Source organism: Phascolarctos cinereus, unplaced genomic scaffold (genome assembly GCF_003287225.1).
Source record: "Phascolarctos cinereus isolate Bilbo 61053 unplaced genomic scaffold, phaCin_HiC Scaffold_5;HRSCAF=322, whole genome shotgun sequence".
NCBI classification, from domain to species: domain Eukaryota; kingdom Metazoa; phylum Chordata; class Mammalia; order Diprotodontia; family Phascolarctidae; genus Phascolarctos; species Phascolarctos cinereus.
Window position 1 is genome coordinate 217,276,113 of NW_027555958.1, and position 22,644 is coordinate 217,298,756.

Consider the following 22,644-nt stretch of genomic DNA (forward strand, 5'->3'; position numbering starts at 1 on the left):
ACCCCCCACCCCCAGCCCACCCCCGTGCCATCTGCCGCGTCGGTGTCTATTAGTATTTTCACTTTCCTCCTCTGGAGCCAAGGCTGCAAAAAAAAGCTCGTCTATTGAGGTCCTGGTCAAGCTGTTGGTTCTCTCTTGTTTTTCAGAAAACCAGGAACTGAGAATCATGGCTGCGAAGCCCATACTGTACTACTTTGATGGCAGAGGGAGAATGGAATCGGTGCGCTGGCTCCTTGCAGCTGCTGGGGTGGAGGTAGATGCTTCATTTCTTATCTTTGTGCTTTTTCTTCTGACTCAGTGAGTATTTATTAGAAGAGAAATCAAGTGGAGCTTCCTTAATAACTCCCTAAAGAGGGGTCTAATCGTGGTAATTATTTTTTTTTTTTAACAGTGAACTGAGCCTCTGGACTCAGTTCAAAGTCATGTTTATCTAGATCATTAAGTGTTAATTAATGTTCTCCTTCTGAAAGTGGAAACAGAGCCCAGGGGCAAGTTCTCTGGACTTGGATTGAGCAGATGTGGATCCAAATCCTGGTGATAGGACCAGCTAGCTATATACCTTTAGGCAAACCTCCTTGCATCTCTGAGACTCAGTTTCATTATTTGTAAAATAGAGGAGTTGGATTAGATTATCTCTGAGATCCTTTGTAGCCTTAACATTCCTTGATTCCGTGATCTTATACTGTAATTGAATAATATCAAGGAACAGAAATTGTGTTATTTTTTAAAGAGATTTAAATAATCTACGTTTTTGTGGACTTAAAAAAAATTCAGTCAGGATTGGGGAAGGTTCAGATTCCTTATATGCAAATTCTTCCTAAAGTCTTTACGAAGTTTCTAAACTTTTCAATATTTAAAAAGAAGTAACCACATTACCCATCTGTGCTCAAAGTAGTTGCATTTTCTATCCTGCTACAGAGTAGGTTCCTATGATTAGCAGAACTGAAGTGCCTCAGATGCTAGGAGTCAGGCAGAGCTGAAAGGGGACATTGTAGATTAGCTCCTCTAATCTCATTTAACAGGAAAGGAAACTGAACCCCAGAAAGGTGAAGTGATTTACCAATATAAGAGTGGAGGGAGAATCATTCATTACCAGCTGAAAGATTATTATAATTTCTTCTAGCATATCAATCTAAATTATTAATGTTTAAAAGTTCTTTCTTTTGTACTTGCATGCTAGGTTAGGCCTAAAGCCCTGCAGAGATTTTAAGAGGACCGTGAGTGGACACACATATTAGGTTCATATATAATATAATAAATGAATTAAAATTTAAAAAATAAATTTACAATTACAATATATCAAAATTTAGCTGTTTTAATGGCTATGTTGCAAATGTCAATAAATGGAACCCACATAAACAGAAGCTCTTTTGGTGGGTCCTCAAAAATATTGCATTAACAATGTAAAGGGGGATTCTGAGAATAAAAATTTGAGAAGTGTTGGACGAGAGCATCACAGAATCATAGAGGTAGAGCTGGAAGAAACCTTGGAGGTTATTTAGTCCAAAGTCCTCATTTTTGCAGGTGGGGAAACTGAAGCCCAGAAAAGTTAAATGACTTGCCCAGGATCACCCAGCTAGAAAATAGGTACCTACGGTAGGATTTGAACTCGGGTCTTTGCGAGTCCCATTCCTGTGTTCTAAGTTGTCTTAGGTGATCTCGAAGTCCCTCTCAGTGCTAACATTTCATGATTCCATTGTTCTGATACTCTCATGTGTTTTTCTCCTTTCTAGTATGAAGAAGTGCTTTTCAAAACAGCTGAAGATTTTGACAATTTAATTAAGAGTGAGTTCAAAACCTTGCTGCTGTGCTGTGCTGGTCCATGAAAGTCAGATTAACCACCATTGCCTTGCCTGAAAAGACATGCAGAAAGTCTCTAAGATCCCTTTGAAGCCCTAAAATTCTCTGATTCTACAGTTGTAAAAAAGCATGTTATTAATCATATCATGGACAGGGAATTACATGGAACAGTACACATGTGTGCTTCTCTGTACCTGAGAAGTAGGGTTTGAATTTCAAAACAACCACATCAGGGAAGAAAGTAAAGCTTTTTTCCTCCTGAAACATTTTTTTTTTTTGCCTTCTATAGAATTGTGGTGGAAGTAAAGAGTGATGGGATTTAAGACTGGAAAGGTTAGGTTGGAGTTGGGTCATATGATTCTATGAATTGGAGGAAAGAGTAGGCAAATGAGAGTTATTGGAGTTTTGTTTTGTTTTGTTTTTAAGAAAAAACTTGATATTGCTGGGTTTCCTTGCTGTTTCCTGGACTCTAAAGTGGTGATGGTGATATAGTACCTGCCTCCTAGAGCTATGAGGATCACACAAGATAATATTTAAAAATAACACTTCATGTGGTACCTGGCACATAGCAGGCAGTTAGTCAATGCTTATTTCCTTCTTTTTTCCAAGTAGGGCTCCCAACCCCCTCCCACTTAGAAAGCAAAACTTTTTCCTCTGAAGCAGAGTCCTAGCCCTCTATAAACTGTGTTTACTCAAGGTGGCTAGTTGGTGCAGCGGATAGCCTGCTGAACCTGGAGTCAGGAAGACAAGAGTTCAAATCTTTCCTCAAACAGTTGCTGTGGGACCTTTGTGCTGTGTGATCCTGAGCAAGTCACTTAACTTTCAATCTCAATTTCCTCATCACTAAAATGGTTGACAGTTGTTGTGAGGATCAAAGGAGATAAGATATGCAGTGCAAAGTTCTTTGCAAATTTTAAAATATAAAAATGCTGGTGATTATTAAGTGTGGGAGCCTAGGAGTCAGGAAATAGGAATGTTGGAACTTTGAGTAAGGAGATTGAGGGGCTGGCAGATTTGACCTAACTCAAGAAGATGAATGGACAGTACATCAGCCGTAGGCCTTATAATGAACCAAGTGGAAATTTAGAGTTTATACATAGTTCTTTACAAGTAGTAGTATTGCCATTTTACAGATGAGAAAACTGAGATTCGGGAATGTTAATTCGGTTGACCAGCGTCACATAGGCACATGCAGTAAAGCCGGGATTCTGATAGAACCTAACTGCTCTGGTTTAAAGTCCAGTAGTCTTTACACCACACCACAGTGTCTCTTCTTGTAGATGAAAAGTAATGAGGACCTGAATGTGGGGCATTGAGGTAATGGGGTAATTAGGCAGTGGGGATGGTAAGGTTGGCACATAACTGACAGGACTTTATGGCTGACTGGATATGTGAGATAGGGTGAGGGAGAAGTTAAGGATGCCCTTGTTAACAGGATTTTTACTGAGCTAGTCTCTAACCTGAGAATGCTAGGAGCAGCACAAAGCAGACCTGTGAATGGGAGTGTCAGTAACCAAGTAGTTTAATTAATCAGTTTCAGAGTGAGAAATGTTCTTTTAGCTGAAGTAAAAGCACAGGTTATCTACTTAAATCACAACTGGGAAAGGTGGATTACAAACAATCATTTAGTGTTTTTTCCCTGAGAAACCCATGGGTCTCACAATACAGCAATTCTGGAGTCAAGTCTTAGAGGGTTGTGACCACCTCCCCTAATGTATAGAACCAGAGTTTTGTGATGGGAACAGTTTCTACAGTCTTTGATTCGATTCACTTCAGGTACGCAGGCAGAAACATGCCAGTGATTGTGAGCCTTGTCAAGCCTTGATTAATCAGTTTAAGCTGCATTGTAAATCTGACTCACAGGCTGGAAAATGCAGCTCTTGAGAAAACTAAATTGTTAGTATATTCATTACACATATCATATCGATTAATATGAAAATTTTAACTTCCTTCCTCCTTCCTTCCTTTGGGCCAAAAAGGTCAAAACGACACTTGAAGGCCGATGAGTAACATTCACTTGAAACATGATTTTGAAAGATTTCTTGATTGTAGAAATTTGCTATAAAATGGGAAAAGAGGGACATAGTTGTCATATAAAGGGAAAAACTCCCTTAACTCTGTTTGGTTCCAGGCATGAGTCACATCTGACAGCCAGTCATGTTAAAGCAAAGCACAGGATTAACTAGGTGGGAATTTTCCTTTTCCAGAAAGGAATTGACACAATGGGGGAAAATGTCAGGAGGATTCTGCTTAGACTATGCCCTAAATTATCCTCACAACCTTTCCCTGGTGCAGACATTGGCCTTAGCAGTCCTCTGACTGCTGCACGTGCCATTTTCTCTTATTGGCTTTGTGACAATTCAGACAACTATTCCTGAAATCAAACCTCAAAACAGATTACAGTTCCAGGAATTTTTATCTTCAATAGCAAAATTTGCATTAATCACAATTTAAGGAGATAAGTATAACATAAAAGTGAAAGAAAAATAATCTGCTACTTCCACGAACATTAAGAGATGGAGGGGACAGTGAGCAAGGAGAAAAAGGCTTCTTTCATGCAGGGAGTAACTGCAGACCCCAGTACACATCCAGGTTCTTGGGTTGCTGTTCTACACCAGCTGTTGTCTTCTTCTCATCCTGGGGGTCTTGGGAACAGCTGTCCACCTCAGCTGTAAGCTGCTTTGGACCATTTACTCTTTAGGGTCAGGTCACCTGTGGGTTCTGAAATCCAAATGGGTGATACTGCCCTTTTGAGATGTGACAAGGTGATCCAGGAGTCCCCTCCCTGGAGTTTGGCTGCAGTAGGAGTAGTGAGCAGGACTTCAAAGGGGCTTTCCACCTTGGCTCCCAGGAGTGTTTTTGGAGGTGACATCTTCAGTAGACCCAGTTGCCAGGTTGGACCAGGCGCTGAGTTTCCGTTAGAGTTTCTCAGGAATGGGACTATGAGACCAGTTGGTAAGACTCTGATTGTTCTGAGCCAGTGTAATATGGTATTATAGGAGGGACCGTTTGGCTACTGTGCTTCCCACCCACAGGTATGGTGACGTTGAGCGTGCTGTTACTATCTCATAGGGACTGAGCTTGTGGGAACCAAATAGTCTAGCCTTAAGGCTTAGCAGGGCTAAAGGAAGGGCTTTGGGCCAGGGAATAAGTAGCTCCTCAGAGACTTTAGCTAACGTGATTTTAAGTATCCCATTAACTCTTTCAGACATTCCTGATGACTGGGGGTGATAGGCAAAATGGAGGTGCTGAGTGATTGGCCAGGATGAAAGGAACTTAGCTAATGAGGCTCTTGTCAAATGGGTACCTCTATCACTGTCTGTCTCTTTAGGAACCCCCCATAATGAAATGATTTTTTTCTAGAAGGATTTTTGCTACCCCAGAGGCTATGGCAGTTCAACAGGGGAACACTTCCACCCACTGGGAAATCATACAGATCATAACCAAAGCATATTGGTATCCAAGGGCAGGTGGCAGTTGGATAAAGTCAAGGTTTCAAAGGGCACATCTGGGAGAGGAAACTGGCCAGGAGCAGGCTTCAGAGGCTTGGGTGCGTTATTCTTGGGACAGGTGGGACACATCTCACAGCAGCCTTGTGAAAACTCCCAGTCCATAGTGCCATAGTCTTAACAAGTTCACATCCCTCCTTTTGAAGCTTTCCCTGCTTTTTGATAAGCGTTTTTTTTTTTCTGGGAAGGGACAATCCCTTCTCTTGTAGGGCTAAGAGTTGGTAGGTCTTCAGAGTAAGATGGATATACCAAGGCTATATTTATGGAGCAAAGTGAAAGTTCCATAAGGACCTGTACTATGGGTGCCATTCCCTCCGGAGTTTGAGGATTTAAAACTTTGGTTTTTTGCTGGTTGGTCATCCGGGCATTTCCATAGGCGTGAATGATGCTCACTTGGCTGTGTCTTAGAATTTTAATTACCGCTCCAGTCTAGGGAAGCAGTAAACAGTCTAGTAGATGGGAAACCTGTTTCTGATTTTCACTGGGCTGTCCTGAGAAGGTGAGGAAGTCATGATAATTCCATAGCATCCCAAAGTCATATTCCAAAGTCTCATCATCACTTTCCATCTCAGGTGGGTAGATGGCAGGGTTGAATGTGCTCACACCAGCTACATTCCCTCCTTCTCAGAGGTGAATAAATCAATTGGGAGAGCTTAGCTGCATTGTGAGTCTGACTCACAAGCTGGAAAAGGCAGCTCTTGAGAAAACTAAATTAGTATATTCATTGCACATATCATATTGATTAATATACAATTTTAAAATTCCTTTCTCACTCTGGAATTGTGAGCAGGAGTCCCTAAAAATGGTAGTGTCATTGGCAAAAATAAAGAAGTCAGGAACAGGATCAGGCAGTGGTGGTGTTTTTTTGGGGGGTGGGTGGCTGTGGGCTGAGTAGGTGGAAGATAATGAGTTCAATCTTAGATACATGAAAGTTGAGGTGCTGATGTTACCTCCAAGTGGAGATGTCCAATAGGCAGTTGGAAAGGGGAATATGAAACTTATTAAAGAGGTCAGTACTAGAGATGTTCCCATTAGAACTCTGACTGGGTGTGATTGGTAAGCCTTATCTTGCCTGGCCATAGACAGCACACCCTTTCCAGCCATTTTCAAGCTATACTGCCTGCACATTGGCCATACTCCTCATCCCTATCACACCAGAACTCTCCCTCTGACCCCAGCATCCTGGGCTCTGATAGGCGTGTTTGGCCAATAGGATACTTCCAACTCCTACTGCCATAAGCATATCTTTCCTGATTTCGATCTTTGCTTTATGCATTTTCTTTCCCCTTTAGAATTGTAAGCTTCTACAGGGCTGGAAATGTCTTGCTTAGGTTTTTATGCCTAGCACTTAGCGTAGTGACTGGCATATAGTTAAAAAAGGCCTTTTCATTCATTCCTTCATGTAATTTTAGGAATTCCACATACAGAAAGGATAGCTGAAGCTGTGGGAAAGGATAAAAAGCACTGAGAGATGGTGTAGAGGCTGAAAAGAAGAGAGTCAAACAGCCTCAGGGAATGGATTTTTGCAATAGGAAGTCATTTGGTGACTTTTAAGAGAGCAGTTTTAGTAGTTTTATTGGTAGTTTCTGTAGCTTTGAGGACAAATGCAAACTACCTCTTCTCCCATCCCCCGTTCTCACATGAAGACATTGGCACTTAACTGGTATGAAATGGTCTGCATTGCTATGCATATGATATCCTTGGAGAAAGGTAAGTAGTCCAGGTTTACCATTTCACGGGATAAATGAAGGTGATAGATGAATTAAAAATCAATTATTAAGCATTTACTGTCTGCCAAATACTATTCTAAGATCTGTGGATACAGAAAAACCCTACAGCAACTGAAGACAATGCCTTATTCTAATGGGGTAGACAACACAGGTAGAAGAATGGTGGTCAGGAAGGGGTATTTTGATTTGGAAAGTTAGTGAGATGGTGATTGGAGCCTTAGAGGAGTAGATTGATAACAACCTTTCCAGTAGCAATGAACTTATTGATTTGATTGTGGTTCCAACCTTGCAAAGGAGGCAGAGGCTACAAAGAGTATGAACCAGGGCCAAAGCAGCTTCTGCCAAAGAGACAGCTGGGAAAAGAAGGGAAACATGGATTGGGCCAGTCTGCTATGGGAGACTCTTGAGGCACTCACCAATCTGACAAAGGGCCCCAGATCATGAGTTCTGAAGTTGAAAGGGTTAGGTGTACAAGGCATCTCAGGGCCAGTGAACGAAGGCAGTTGGTCTGGCCAGGAGAGGGATGATGGGAAGTAAAAAATGGTGGGATACAAGCCTGGAAAGATTATGGAGGTCATGGAAGACCTCCATAATTTCTTTTTTAGTCTTTTGGCAATTCTTTAATAGATTTTAAAATGACAATAAAGCTCATACTTTGATAAATGTTAATAAGTAATTAATTACAACAAAAGTCTCTAGAGAAATAAATCTGATATGTTACAAGCACAGCATTGCCCTTTTATGGTACCAAAAGGAATAAGTTTTAAATTCAGCGAATAAATTTTAGCTTAATCAAATTTAATTAATTAAAAAATAATTTCTACATATCTTATAAAACTTAAACAGAAAATAACAAAATTAAATCTTTTATTTACTTACAAAATAAACATCCAGATCAAAAGGTATGAGGAAGTTTGTTTTCATATGAGCCCCCAAATTATTTTTCAGGTAATTTCTTTTATTTGTAAGTCATTGAGTCCACAGGTTTAAATATTAAGTCAGTATAAATACAAAATAAACACAATGTATGTCAACAAAGCTATAAATGTCTGCTTAATTATTTATAAAAGGGAGAGAATATAATTGAAAACCTGATTAAAGATTTAATCATTAGTACCCAAAGCAGAAATACACTATTCTGTGGTACTACTTTATCTCTGTAAAATCACAAATACAGCTCCTGCCTTCATCATAGCTACCTATGCAAAAATAAAGAATCTGTAGTGAAAAGTTTTGGCCGTCTTGTTCAACATGCTAACTGCTCAAAAAACTGAAGAACTTCCAACATACAGTCTATTTATCATTTATCACATTTAAACAGAAGAATAATGATGTGTTATATGCAAAAGCTACATTACAAAGGAGGACTTACAGGAGTTTTTTTGTGCAAAGAAGTAACTTAATAACTGTCATCTTTCCAAAAGACTCTATAGAGAGGACAGATTGGAAAAGAGAGAGATTGGAGGCGGAGATCAAGGAGAAACATCTTGGAGCAATCTAGATGGGAGCTGATGAAAACTAGGGCATGGCAGTGGGAGCTGGAGAGAGGATGGATCAGTCTATTAACAAGCATTTATTAAGCATCTACTGTGTACCAGCTACTATCTGAGGCATGTCAAAGATGAAAAAAATGAAAGTTTTTCTGTTCTCTTTAAAAGGAAGCAATATATACAAATATAATGATTTATAAGCACCTTAAGGCAGAGCTGTTAATAAATGCAATCCTTACAACAACCCTGTAAACTTGGTGCTATTATGATCCCTATTTTACAGATGAGAAAACTGATGCTAACAGGTTAAGTGATTTGCCTAGGGCCACATAGCTAGCAAGTGTCTGAGACAGGTTTCAAAATATGGTCTTCCTAATTCCAAGTCCACAACACTTTCCACTGTACCACCTATGTTGGTAAACACAGGGCAAAGGAATGAATATGTATTAAACAGGTCTTGTGATCATCTTGGAACTATTCTTCACTGTCAAATGAGAGAGTTTAAATAGGTGTCGCTTGTAGTTCCAGCACTATGATTCCATGATTGTACTCCAGTGAAGGGCAGTAAGCTACTGACTTAACTTTTTTCCCCTGTTTTTAGGTGGAAAACTAATGTATGACCAAGTGCCAATGGTTGAAATGGATGGAATGTACATAGTACAAACCAGAGCCATCCTGAAATATATAGCTACAAAGTACAACTTGTATGGGCAGGACCTGAAGGAGAGAGCAATGTACGGTAATCATTGCATGCTTATGACAGAACGTAGAAGCCACCTTTTTCATTTTAGGAAATTTCTTCTTAATAATTGCAACTGATTTGTCCTGGGTCATATGGCCAGTAGAGTTCAAAGGCAAGACTTGAACCCAGGAAATCCTGACTCCACAGCTTGCTGTTTATTCATTGAAACCTCTGTCTCCCAATGTGATTGTGTTGAACACTTATCTTCTTTATTGTATAAAAGCAATAATGCTTTTATAAGCATGTTATGAATACGTAAAACTTTCTAATTTCCTTTCCCCATCTGAGATGCTCTTAGACTGGGCTTGGCCTTGTAGTGGGTATCTCTACCAGGTGGGAGTAGCAAAGTAATGGGATGTCAGAAGAGAAAAAACACCAAGATCTCTAACTTTGTAGTAGATAGCTGACTATAAAATAATGATACTGGCTTTTGTACACTAATTATTAATCAGTTAATCAACATTTATTAAGCATCTTCTATGTGACAAGCATGTGCTAAGCTCAGACGATACAAAAAGGCAAAAAACAGTCTCTGCCCTCAAAGAGCTTATATTCTAATGGATTGCTTATGAATCTATTTCCAGTAATATTTTAAGGCCCATATGCAGTGGACTAGCCCACCCACAGACAGCTAGACGACTGGCTGAGGAGATAGGAAATAATGGCTTTAGAGATAATAAAAAAAAACCAACACAATAATAACAAGTTAAAAATAATTTTTAGTGATTTGAAAAATCATGAGTTCAAAAACGATAAATATCTTCACTTTAAATTAACTCAGTGAACATGAAGGTGTTTTAAAAATTAGTGTCTATGTTTATTAGCTCATTATAGAAAGACCATGTTGTATAATGGAAAGCAACCCACATTGGATGAATCATCCACAAACATTTATTAAGGACCTACTATATGTTAGGTGCTTTTCTAGACTATGGGGATACAAAACAAAAAATGGAAATATTTTGAAACAAGTTTTATTCTCAAGGAGTTTTTTATGTTCTGGAGTCAGAAAGAGCTGGATTCAAGCCCGGGTTTGGACACTACCTTTTTGACTCTTGAAAGGTTATTTAGCCTCTCATTGCCCCCTAAAATGATAAGTGACAGATGACTTGTCAATTTGTGTGGTTGAGGGAGAAGCTCATGCTGATGAAATCATAGGTGCAGATGAAAACACAAAACCAGAACAACTCATGCGGAATTCTGTTTTACAGTGGTGATCAAGAGATTGTGAGCTCCTTTAAGGCAAGGACTGTCTTTTGTCTCTTTTTGTATACCCGGCATTGAACATAGTTCCTGGCGCAAAGTAGACTCTTAATAAATGCTGATTGATTAGTTTTGTAGCTTTTCTAAACCAAGTGAAAATGTCCTTTAAAACAGAGGTTGATGTTTTAAAGGCTCTGAATCAAGCTTTTTCCCATTAAGCTTTTTTTCTTCTAATGAAGGTCCTCGCTGCCAGTCTGTAGAGGGACCATTTTCCTTATCTGAGGCCTAACACATTTATGTTGGATTAGGCAATGTTTTTATCCTGGGTTTGTGACCTTGTTTATTTAAATATTTTGATAACCATATTTCAATTCAGTTGGTTTCCTTTGTGTATTTTGTTTTATGCATTTAAAAATATTATTTTAAGAAAGGTTACATAGGCTTAACCAGATTGCTAATGACACAATAAAAAAAGGGTTAAAAATCTCTGGTTCAGAGGAAAAGCAGAAAGTGTTCAACATAATAGGATCACAGATGTAGAGCTGAAAGTGACCTTAGTAATCATCTATTCCAACCCTCTTATTTTACAGATGAGGAAACTGAGGTTCAAAGGAGTCAGTTATCCTATTCAATTTGAATTGTCAGTGATGACTGTTCGTGAAATGAATAGATCTGTTTTAAGAGAGAGGCAACTATTTTAAACTAATTCCATTTCTCTAGGTAGGGCTGTTCTTCAAGGTAGGGTGAGTACTCAAAGCTTCTCCCACAGATGTTTGGACAAGTCCCTGGTAGCACAGATGTTACAATTTAGGTATGACCTAGGATTTCATTGGCAGAGGGAATTCCAGTAGGGAAACCATTTCTAACAATACAAGTCAGCAACAACTATGTCTTAGAGTCTTAGAGAGCTGCTTTCAGTGACTTGTCTAGAGTCATGCAGCCAGTATGTGTCAGAGATGGTACTGAACAAGGGTCATCTAATTCCAAGTCTGGCTCCATTAACCTGGAGTCTATTAACATGGTTTGTTTTTAATTTGATAACTACTTCAGCATACTTGGTTTCCTTTTTAATTCTCTGTGTTTTACTTTATGTGTTCAAAACGTTATTCTGAGAAAGGGTCCATAGGCTTAACCAGAAAGGGTCCTAAGTGGCTTATGACACATAAAAGGCTAAGGATCCCTGCTCTTTACTTCTCCATGATGAATCTTAGAGTCTACACTATAATGATGAATTAATAGCTCACGTATGGCATCTTTCATAGGTATGTCCTAATAACATTTTATATTTTTAAAAGTATGTTCATGGACAAGATTTCATTTTATCCTGACATTCATTCTGCAAGGCAGACAGAATTACAATTCTTATTGTATAAGATCACTAAAGCCCAGGGAGGAGAAATGGTCAAGAAATGGATCAAAGTCACTGGGCTATTTTGTGCCAACACTGGGATCAGAAATCATGTTTCCAAAGAATCCCAGAATTTTAGATCCAAACTATATCTCAGCAATCATCTAGTCCATCTAGGTTTTCAAAATCTGAGCCAATGTTCTTTTTATAGTTCCATTTGGACTCATCAAAAGTAACATGTTTTCTTCTCATTCACTCTGGAGAAGGGGTTATTGGTGTTGGCAAAGGCGAATTGATTAAATATCTTTTGTCCCAACAAAGGGGCCCTGAGACTGAAAAAGGTCAGAAACCATGTGCCTAGGATGTATTTCCTCCTCACTTCCACCTCTTAGGACTCTCAACTTCCTTCAAGGCTCAGTTCATAGGCCACCTCTTGTGGGAAATGTTCCATGATTTCCTTAGTAGGTACTTCTCTCTCCTTCATCAAGTTATCCTTCTATACCCCCTAAGGAGACTTTAGGCTCCTTGGGGGGGGACTGTTTCATTTGTGTCTTTATATCCTTAGACTTAATCATAGGACCTTATACACCCTTCACTGAGCTGCCAAAGAAAGAACATTATATCTTGAATTGGAAGATCTGAGTTCAAATGTCACCTCTGACGCATACTACCTGTGTGACCTTTTGTAATTACCCTGGTTCTCTGTTTCCTTACCTGTAAAATGAGGGAAGGTTGGACTAATTGGCTTTTGAGGTCCCTTCTAAATGTACGTCTATGATCCTATATTGTTGTTGTTCAGTCATTTCAATTGTATCCAGCTTTTTGTGACCCAATTTCAGGTTTCCTTGGCAAAGATACTGGAGTGGTTTGCCATTTCCCTCTCTAGCTCATTTTACAGATGAGGAAACTGAGGCAAACAGACTTAAATGACTTGCCCAGGGTAATACAGCTTTTAAGTATCTGAGGCTGAATTTGAACTCAGGTCTTCCTGACTCCAGGCATGACACTATCCAGTGAGACACCCAGCTGCTCTATGACTTGAGTTCCAATCTCACCTCTGATGCATACTATTTTTGTCACCATTTTTGGTTACTCTGGTCCTCAGTTTCCTTATCTGTAAAATGAGGTGGTTGGATTCCTTAGCTTTTGAGGTCCCTTCCAACTCTATGTCAATGATCATATGACTTAAGTCCAAAACTCACATCTGAGGCTTAATATTTGCATGACCCTAGACAAATCATTGAACATCCCTGAATATGAGTTTTCTCATCTGTAAAATGAGGAGCATACTAAGTGGCTTTTGAGGTCCTTCTAGTTCTAAATCTATAATCCTGTATTTTTAGAGCACAGGGATGACCATATTTTAAAAAAGAATGAAAAAACTTCTGTATGGTGACCAACAAGATCCCAAATAAGGCATTTTCTCTGGTCCCCACTAACTCTCAAAGCCCCTCTCAAAAGAGTAACTGTGTGCCAGAGGTAGAGTAATACAGTTGAATCTACAGGAGAAAAACCATGAGATGCCCAACAAGGTAACAGCCTGATGAATAAACACTTGGCAACACTCATTCTTAAAACATTCTCTAAGCACCCCTCTATGAGCTATAAGCCATCATGCTCCATAGCACATACAAAGCAATCCATGGGTTTGTGCCTTGGACCTGCACAAGGACTCTCCTCCTATTGTAGGCCCTCTGAGCACACATCCCACCTCCAGCTGCCATTGCTACAAGCAGTAGGCATTGATTCTGTGTAGCTATGTGAGGAGGAAGTGGGCTGGGGAAGGGAATCAGGCTTCTTTCTGGTTGGGGCAGTCCCTAAGGAACCTCAAGTCTACAGCTGTACAGAATATCCACTCTATCATACCCCAGCTCCCCAAAAGTGGTAGAAGTTGATGCAGTCCAGTTAGAGGAAGAAGGAAGCACAGAAGGCACTAGGTTAAGGGGTCAAGGTGTTTGCTTGTACTAGGACTAAAGGAATGTGGATTGAAATACAGTGAGAGAGCTAAGTCCAACCCAGAAGTTATGTAGGCTAGGGACCCAGGCCCTAACCTGGGAAAAATATATCCTTCAACATGAGAAGAGTTTGAGGCAGATTTGTAGTACAGCCCTGGGAATATACCTACGAACCAAGGGAGAGTTTCAAGAAGTGAGTAATAGGGTTCAAAAAAAGACTAAAACTAGTGATAATTTCAAGGTGATGAAATTTAAAACCCTAAAGCACAACCAGATAAATCAACAAAGATATGTAAATTAGAAGGAAGGATGAGTACTAAAGTCTCCAAAAGATGACCAAGTTCTACAAATACTACAAGACAAAGGAAATTAGACCTGCTCAAAAGTCTCCAGTGGTTCCCTAACTCTAGATAAAATACAAACTTTTCTGTTTTTAATTCATAGCCATTCAAACCTGGAGTTAATAGTAATAGTTAATAGTAATCCTATTTTTATTTATGCTATTTTTCTTTTCCAGTATTGACATGTATGTGGAAGGGATGAGGGATCTGAATGACATGATGATATACTTCCCATTTTCTTTGCCTGAACAAAAACAAAAGATTTTAAACTATATCCTGGAGAGAGCCACTGAAAGATTCTTTCCAGTGTATGAGAAGGTATGGAACAATGGGACAGAGTGTGATACACTCCCTTTATATAGTGACTGACATTACAAGCACCTTCTCTGCTCTGAGCAAGTACAATGTGAGCAATACAAGTGACAATGCAGAAACGTTGGAGGGCCCATGGTATAGAAGAAAGACCACTGGCTCTGTAGACCCATGATCTGAGTTCAGATCCTGCCTCTGACACTTACTACTTGTAGACATGTGGGCACATCACTTTGTAACCCTGGATCTCAGTTTTCTAAGCTTCACAAAGTGAGGCAGCATCCTATAGTGGATAAAGTGCTAGACTTGGTGTCAGGAAGACCTTGGTTCAAATCCTACCTCAGACACCAGTTATGTGACCCGGGGCAAGTCAGTTGTCCTATCTGGGCCTCAATTTCTTCATTGTAAAATGAGGAAGCTGGACGTAATGACCCCTAAGGTCACTTCTAGCTCATAATCTGTGATCCTATAAATTCATAAAGAGCTAGAACAAGTAGAAAATAAGATAGGCAGCTACCTAGAAGTCAACATCAGGGGACACAGTGAAGGGCACTTGTATTTGTTTTCAGCATTGAAAAATTATATGGTTAGTCCTGGCACTGATTTCTTTCACTTCTTATACACCTTTTTAGACTGTTAAATGAAGGAAGGGCTGGTGGCAAAACTCTTGAGAGTTCTTTCCATAAAAATGGATCTTTTTGAACCTGTATATAAAGTTGGTATAATCTAGTTCTTTTGGGATGAAGACTTACTAAATCATTTAATACACACACATTAACTGCATCAGAAGACGCAATAGCAACAACCTCTCCACAAGCATTTATTAATGAGCCAACTGCATGCCAGAGACTGTGCTCAGCACTGAGGACCCAAAGGCAAAATGAAATAGACCCTGCCCTCAAGGAGCTTGCATTCTTTTACCTAAAAACATGTGTTTATGTGTGTGTGTGTGTATGGGTATATGTATGCACACATAAATAAGTACAATGTAATTTGGGGGGAAGATATTACTAATTGGGGGAGGGGCTGTCAGGAAGGTCATCATGTGGGAAGTGATTTTTGAGATGACCTTTGAAGGAAACTTGGGACTCTGTGACAGTTGAGGTAAAGAGTAAGTGCATTCTAGGTGTGGGGGCCAAACTGGGCAAACATATATAGTCAGGACATGGGATGTCTTGTATGAGGAATAGGAAGAAGGCCAGTTTGTCTGTGCTTTAGACTGTGTGAATGGGAGCAGTGTAAAATCAAGGCTGGAAAGGTAGGTTGGAGTCAGGTTGGGAAAAGCTTTAAATCCTCTAATAACAGCATCTTACATTTATCAAATGCTTCATGATTATCAAATAGTTTATAAGCAGTATTTTACTTAATCCTCACAACAACCCTGTTGGTTAGCAATGCAAATATCCCCATTTTATGGATGATGAAATGGAGTCTCAGAGAAGTGCAGTGACTTGCCAAGGTCACACAGTAAGTGGCAAAGCTAGAAGGAGAATCAAGGTCCTTCTGATTCCAAGTTGAGAATTTAATCCATAAGACGTCTCTAGTAAGTTACTAGACTGTGACTTTACAGATTATAGCTTTACTGGAATGTGAGAGGGAACAAAATATAACACTAGATTTGAGATCTGAAATCTAGGTTCTAATTCTAGCTCTGCTATTTTCTCTCTCCATACTTTGGGTGAATCACTTTAACCTCAGTGGGCTCCTTTTTTCCACCTGAAAAAGAAGGGGGTTGGACTAGGTGATATCTCCAGGTTCCTTGCACAACTTAATCTTCTATATAATTCTGAGTGGCAATGAAGTGCATGTTTTGCACAACTCCTCAATGTGTTTTCAGCATGTATATGATGCATTACATTTTTCTATGTATATTATAGTATCTTCTGCCTAGTATAGTACAACCTCCTTGATGACAGAGATTAGATTATTTTTTGCCTTTTTATCCCTATCACTTAACCCAGTGTTATGCATTGTTGTTCTTGTTCAGTACTTTTCAGTTGTATCTGACTCCTCATGACCCCTTTTGGGATTTTCTTGGCAGAGATACTAGAGTGGTTTTGTCATTTCCTTTTTGAGCTCATTTTACAGATGAGGAAACTGAGTCAAACAGGGTTAAGTGAGTTGCCCAGAGTCACACAGCTAATAAATGTCTGAGGTTGGATTTGAATTCTGGAAGATGAGTCTTCCTCACTCAGGGCCTGGCAATCTAACCACTGTACCACCTAGGTGCCATGCATGTAAGAAGTATTTAATGAATATGTGTTTATTTGTTGAATAATGTCTGAAACAGAAAAATCTGTTGTACCAGACTTGTTACACAAATTGTTGTTTTGTTACACAGATTGCGTAGACCTCTGTCACAATGGAGGAGAAATTGATGGCTGGGTCTGTCAGTTTCAGTTTGTGGTGACAGATAATTCACAGACTCCATCATAGAGAAAATCTGTTTAAAAATACTTGGTGTTTTGGTCCTTGGTGTTAAAAAAAAAAAAAGCTGTTGTGTTAAGAGAATTGTCCCAGTAACCTACAACTATTGAAGGCGGATTGTCATCACAGCCTGAGAATGTGGTCAACAGATGATCTCATGGGCTCCTAATATGGATAAAGGATAGTGACAAAAAAAGGAAATCTGATTCTGCTGCGACTTGGGTCTAGGGGGTGGGAAACCTGAGGCCTCAAAGCCACATGTGGCCCTCTAGGTCCTCAAGTATGGCCTTTTGACTGAGTCTAAGTTTTACAAAACAAATCCTTTTATTGTATTGTGTTATGTTGTATTGTATTGTATTGAATTAATTTATTGGTGGACGCATTTGAGGTTGAGTGACTTGCCCAAAGTCCTATTGCTAATAAGTGTCAAGTGTCTGAGGCTGGATTTGAAATCAGGTCCTCCTGACTCCAAAGCCAGAGCCTTATCTACTATCCCTAAATGAGTGCCACCTAGCTGGCCTCAAAAATCCTTTTATTAAGGGGATTTGTTTTGTGAAGTTTGGATTCAGTCAAGGGGCCACGTTTGAGGACCTTGAGGGCCACATGTGGCGTTAAGGCTACAAATTCCTCTCCCCTGGTGGCTATGTCATGCGTTTCATTGATTACCATAACTAAAGAGACCTTAGCTTGTCCTTGGGATTTGTAAATTTTATTTTCCAAGTTTTGTGACTTTCCTTAAGCTTAAGGATATTTTCTTTTGGTTGAAATATCTCCCCTCCATTATAGGATTTATTGTTTTTTTCCTCCACTGAGATTCCCTTTTCTGGCTAACTTGGTGTCTCCTGTAGGATTCCAAATGTGCAACCTGACTGCCTGGGGGTTATTGCCTGTTAAATAATACTGCTTAGAGTTTTGTGTTATTGATTACACAGTTGTTGAATTGAATGTGGCCCTGCATTCATTGCTGTTGCCTATCTTACTGTATGTTATCACTTGTGCATGTCTATCTGTGTTTCTTGGTTTTCTTTACATCATAAAAAAATCCCAAATGTTTGCATTTGCACTATTGCTTTGTTGAATACATTTTAAAATAGAATTTAAGCCAAGACTTTACAGTCAAGACTTTATTCATTTGGTGTGAGGTGATGCCATGAGAAACTCACTGAGTACTTTACATTGTAGTAATAATAATAGCTAATGTTTATATGACACTTACCATGTGCTAGGCACTGTACTAAGGACTTTACAAATATTATCTCATTTGATCCTCCCAACAACCCTGCTTAGATAGTCTGAAAATATAATGGGCAGAGGTTTGTGAGTGGACAAACTGAAATGTCTGATCAAGCTGGAAAAAAGATATTACAGTCAAAGCAGGGATGGGGAACCCGCAATCTTAAGGCAACGTGTGGCCTTCTAGGTCCTTAAGTGCAGCCTTTTGACTGAATCCAAATTTTCCAGAACGTATCCTTTTATTTTTATTCATACTTTTTTTTTTTGCCTTTCTTTATATTCTCACCACTCAGCACAGAGCCCAGTACATAGAAAGTGTTTAATAAATGCTTGTTTCCTCAATACCTAACAAGGTAGAAATAAAATTGCTCTCTTATCTCCTTCTACCCTATGTTTTCTTCTGTGTATCATGGCTCTTTCCATTAGAATACAAGTAATGTACCCTATATTCCCATACCTTCTTTCCCTTCTCTCCTTGTCACTGGTCCTACAGGCATTAAAAGACCATGGGAAAAATTATCTTCTTGGCAACCAGTTGAGCTGGGCAGATGTACAGCTGATTGAAGTCATCCTAATGGTTGAAGAACTCAAGTCTGGCATTCTCTCTGCATTCCCTAAGCTTCAGGTAATTCCATCAAATGTGGTCACCACCTATTTTATACATACCCATGGCTTTACATGTTGTCTTGCCCTTTAGATGTAAGATCCTTTAGGGCAGGGTTAGTGTTTGTTTTTCTTTTTATCTCCAGAGTTTAGTGTAGTCCCTAGAACACAGTTGAAATATTAATACATGCTTGCTAATTAGTTGACTTAATAGATCTGGGATTTCCCTTGTGTGCGTCCTTTCTCTACTGACCCTAACTCTATTTATTTCCCAAAGCTTCCTTCATAGATGGTCTTCCTGGGCTGCTATGGCCCAAGACATTCATCAACTGTTGAGCACCCTTCTGCTGATGATTCTTATGAATTTAGCTGAATATGTTTTCAGATGATGGACAAATAGCCCAGGGCCAGGCCCAAAGCTCAAAGTCTTTCCAGGTTGGTGGAACCACCTAAGACTTTCATTTGACTGGTATAGCTTTTGAGAATTATTGGTCTCCTCCACACCACTTTGAGCAAACAGAGGAGGATTTTAATGGAAGCCATGCTAGGACATGGCCCTAAATTGGTTAAATTCATCAATTTATTCACGAATAAATCAATAGTTAGTACCTATTATGCACAAAATAGCGTGCTAGTCTCTGGGAATAGAGGTAGGGAAATAAAAGATGAATATGATCTTTGCCCTCCAGGGGCTAACAATCTATCACATTTTACTAAAGCTTTCCTTTTTGATTTCCTGTGTAGCTGTTTTTATTGTAGACATGGGTGGTCTGAGCCCACCATTCATTGGTGTACGAAAATCCTGTTGGGCAAACTCAACCTGTCAATGAAAATTGACAGTAGCTCTGTAGCTTAAAGTCATAGAACATTGGGAGTAATAAGAGGTTATGTGACTTGCTTTGAGTCACAGAGCCAGTATGTGTTAGAGTCAGGACATGAACCCATGTATTCTTGAGTAAGGAGCCTAACTGGTGCTCCATCAACCACCTCACGTTGTTATTTCTAATATTTCTATACAAAATAATTAAGGAAAAAACCTATGTGGGATATACATTTTGAAAAGAGAAGGCTGTTTTTTTCATACATTATATTATATAAATGAAAAGTGGGCCTTACACATTTGCAGAGCCAGGAGTTTCTGAGGACTTGCGAACATCACTGCTCATAGGGAGAAAATGCTTGTCACAGCTTTCCCCCAGGATGAAATAGTTTCCAAAGGGTCTTGGCAAGAGCAACCCTGGGGCCCTGCTCCAATGTGCAAGGCTAATTGCTTCATTTATGGGTGATGTCATGTTGTTTTGTATATATATTTTTTTCATTTTAGGAGTTCAAAGCTAGAGTCAGTAAGCTCCCCAATATTCAGAAATTCCTTCAGCCTGGTAGTCCAAGAAAGCCACAAGAGGATGAAACAACTGTGGAAGTTGTAAAGAAGATATTCAAGGGCGAAGACGACTTGTTTCTTCAACACATGTGAATATTCAGCTCAAGGAAAGAGTTCTGAAGAGCACAATTGATGTTTTAGTTTCTATCTGTAGTCATGCTCACAGAAATACTAGGATGTGCTCCTGTGACATTCCTAGGTTCAATAACTAGCAAATATGATTTCTCCCTATAGAGGTTATTGTAAATCAGAAAACCTAATCTTTACATTGCTTATTATAAAACCTCATTTAATGAGAATCTTACCTTACTCAGGGTTGTAGAATCATAGATTATGTTCTCATTTTTATTCCAAATATAATAGATAGCTAGAAGAGACCTTAGAAGTTGTTGAGTGTCATTCCTTCCTTACAGCCAGCCCCCCCCCTCCAAGTGCCTTTTACTGGAACAGTAATTACCCAGAGTAGTTAAGTGACCTATACCAAGATCATACAAATAGTAAGTGGTACAACAGGATTCAAGCTCAGGTCAAGTATAAAATGTGGATAATAATAGCACTGAACAAGCCATCAATAAACTCTAAAAGAAAAATCTCCAGGATCAGATAGATTTACAAGTGAATTCTATCAAACTTTTAAAGAACAATTAATTTCAATACTATATAAACTCTTTTGAAAAATAGGCAAAGAAGGAGTCCTACCAAATTCTGTTTTATGATACAAATATGGTGCTTATCACTAAACTGGGAAGAGCCAAAACAGAGAGAAAATTATAGACCAATTTCCCTAACGAATATAGATGCAAAAATTTAAAATAAAATATTAGCAAAGAGATTACAGCAACTTATCACTAGGATAATATAGTATGACCAGGTGGGATTTATATCAGTAATGCAGGGCTGGTTCAATATTAGGAAAACTATCAGCATAACTGATCCTATCAATAACAAAATTAACAAATCATATCATCATCTCAGCAGATGCCGAAAAAGCTTTTGACAAAATATAACACCCACTCCTGTTAAAAACATTAGAGAGCATAGGAATCAATGGAGTAACAATGGTGGGGTAGGGTAGTAATCAGATATTGAGTTGATCGAGATTTCTCTCCCTCATCTCCTGGGACACTCCCTCTCGATTACCTCCTTCCGATTGTAACTCCAATACATATATACAGAAAAGCAAAGGCCTGTGGTTATTCTTGTTTTTATAAACAAAATAAATGTTTAAAATGAAGCAAGACAAACAGACTTTCCCTATACCCAAAGAAAAAGGATTTAGACTTCCACAATGGAGCTCAAAAGTAGAAAGGAAATACCAAATTACTGGCTTGTCAAGTCACTTGATTTCTCAGCTTCAGTTTCACCATCTATAAAATGTTTTAAATGACTTCTAAGGTCCCTTCCAGTTCTAGATTTATGATCTTATGAGACTACTCCAAATTGGGGTGGAGGAAAAGAAGCTTTTTAAAGGAGAAAAATAATAACCTGGATTTTTTAAATATTATATACACAGTGCCTTACACCATGTAGGAATTAATTTTTTTCTTTCTTTTTTTCCTTTTCCTTCTAGTTTTCTTTCTTTCTGCCTTTCTTTTTTTTGCCTTGTTGCGTTCTCTGAGTTTTTTTTTTTTTTGCCACATGTATAAGCATGAATGGAACTTAAAAAAAAAACTTTTGTGCTCACCAAGAAAATAAGCCTGAAGACCAGAATTTGGCAAACTAGAAATTAATGAAAGTTATCCCACTGACTTGAGAAAGGAAATGGAATCATGGATTCTTAAGTATTTAATCTATTCACTCAAACCTCGGGTGAGGATTTGAGCAAGTCGATAAAGTATAACCAGTTCCCAAAAAATTGTTTTCATTTTTCTCTGTAACTTTCAAATCCACAAACATGCAAAGGATCTGTCATTTCTTTGGTATGGTGATTCCCTCCATCATTGCAGTTCTCAATTAATTTATTAGTGTTTTTTTTAAAATGTGTTGCAGAATTGCTAAAGGTAATTTAAAGAGCTTAGGTAACTTGTCCAGTGTTACACAGCTAACAAATGCCAGAAGTGGGATTTTAAAAACTGTCAGTATTCCTGCCTCTGGGCCCAGCACTCTGTCTACTGTTCCACCCCACCTCTAAAGTTGAACATATAACCAATGTATGGATTTGTTTCATTTGACTAAACTTACTTGTTATGAGAGAGGATTCTACTGGTAATGGGCAGAGAAAGTGGGAAGTAAAGAGGATGTAGAAAAAAGAGAAAATATATTAAAAAATATTTGTAAGAAGGGAAAAAGAATTACTTGGGTACTGCATTGGGATAGAAAGTATAAAAGAGTAGCGGGTTCAGCAATGTTGCAGGTCAAAGCCTACAGGCTGATGAGCAGGAGGATTTGGTTCATGAGTAACTGCTGCACTTCCAGCCAAAGTGAGATGGGAGCTGGGGACAAGGGAAGGCAAGCATTCATTAAGCACCGACTGTGTCCCAAGCACAATGGTAAGCACTTTGCTGGTAGTATCTCATTTGCTTGAGATAGGAAGACTCAGTCTCCAAAAGAAACAAAAATCTCAGTCTACT

At 39.0% G+C, this 22,644-nt stretch overlaps 1 protein-coding gene across 2 annotated transcripts; it reads left to right on the forward strand.

Annotated features, from left to right (window-relative positions):
• Nucleotides 1-22,223, forward strand: LOC110213569 (glutathione S-transferase 3-like). 2 transcript variants are annotated; one of them, XM_020993945.2, is made up of 6 exons: nucleotides 1-253; nucleotides 1,734-1,785; nucleotides 9,131-9,263; nucleotides 14,295-14,436; nucleotides 18,584-18,715; nucleotides 20,018-22,223. In XM_020993945.2, exons 1-6 carry the CDS (start codon nucleotides 167-169, stop codon nucleotides 20,165-20,167), a joined length of 696 nt encoding a protein of 231 aa, XP_020849604.1. In that variant the 5' UTR covers nucleotides 1-166; the 3' UTR covers nucleotides 20,168-22,223. The 2 variants fall into 2 exon arrangements, with proteins under 2 accessions (XP_020849604.1, XP_078011455.1); XM_078155329.1 differs by lacking the exon at nucleotides 1,734-1,785 and having other exon boundaries at nucleotides 166-253.
• The last annotated feature ends 421 nt before the right edge of the window (nucleotides 22,224-22,644 follow it).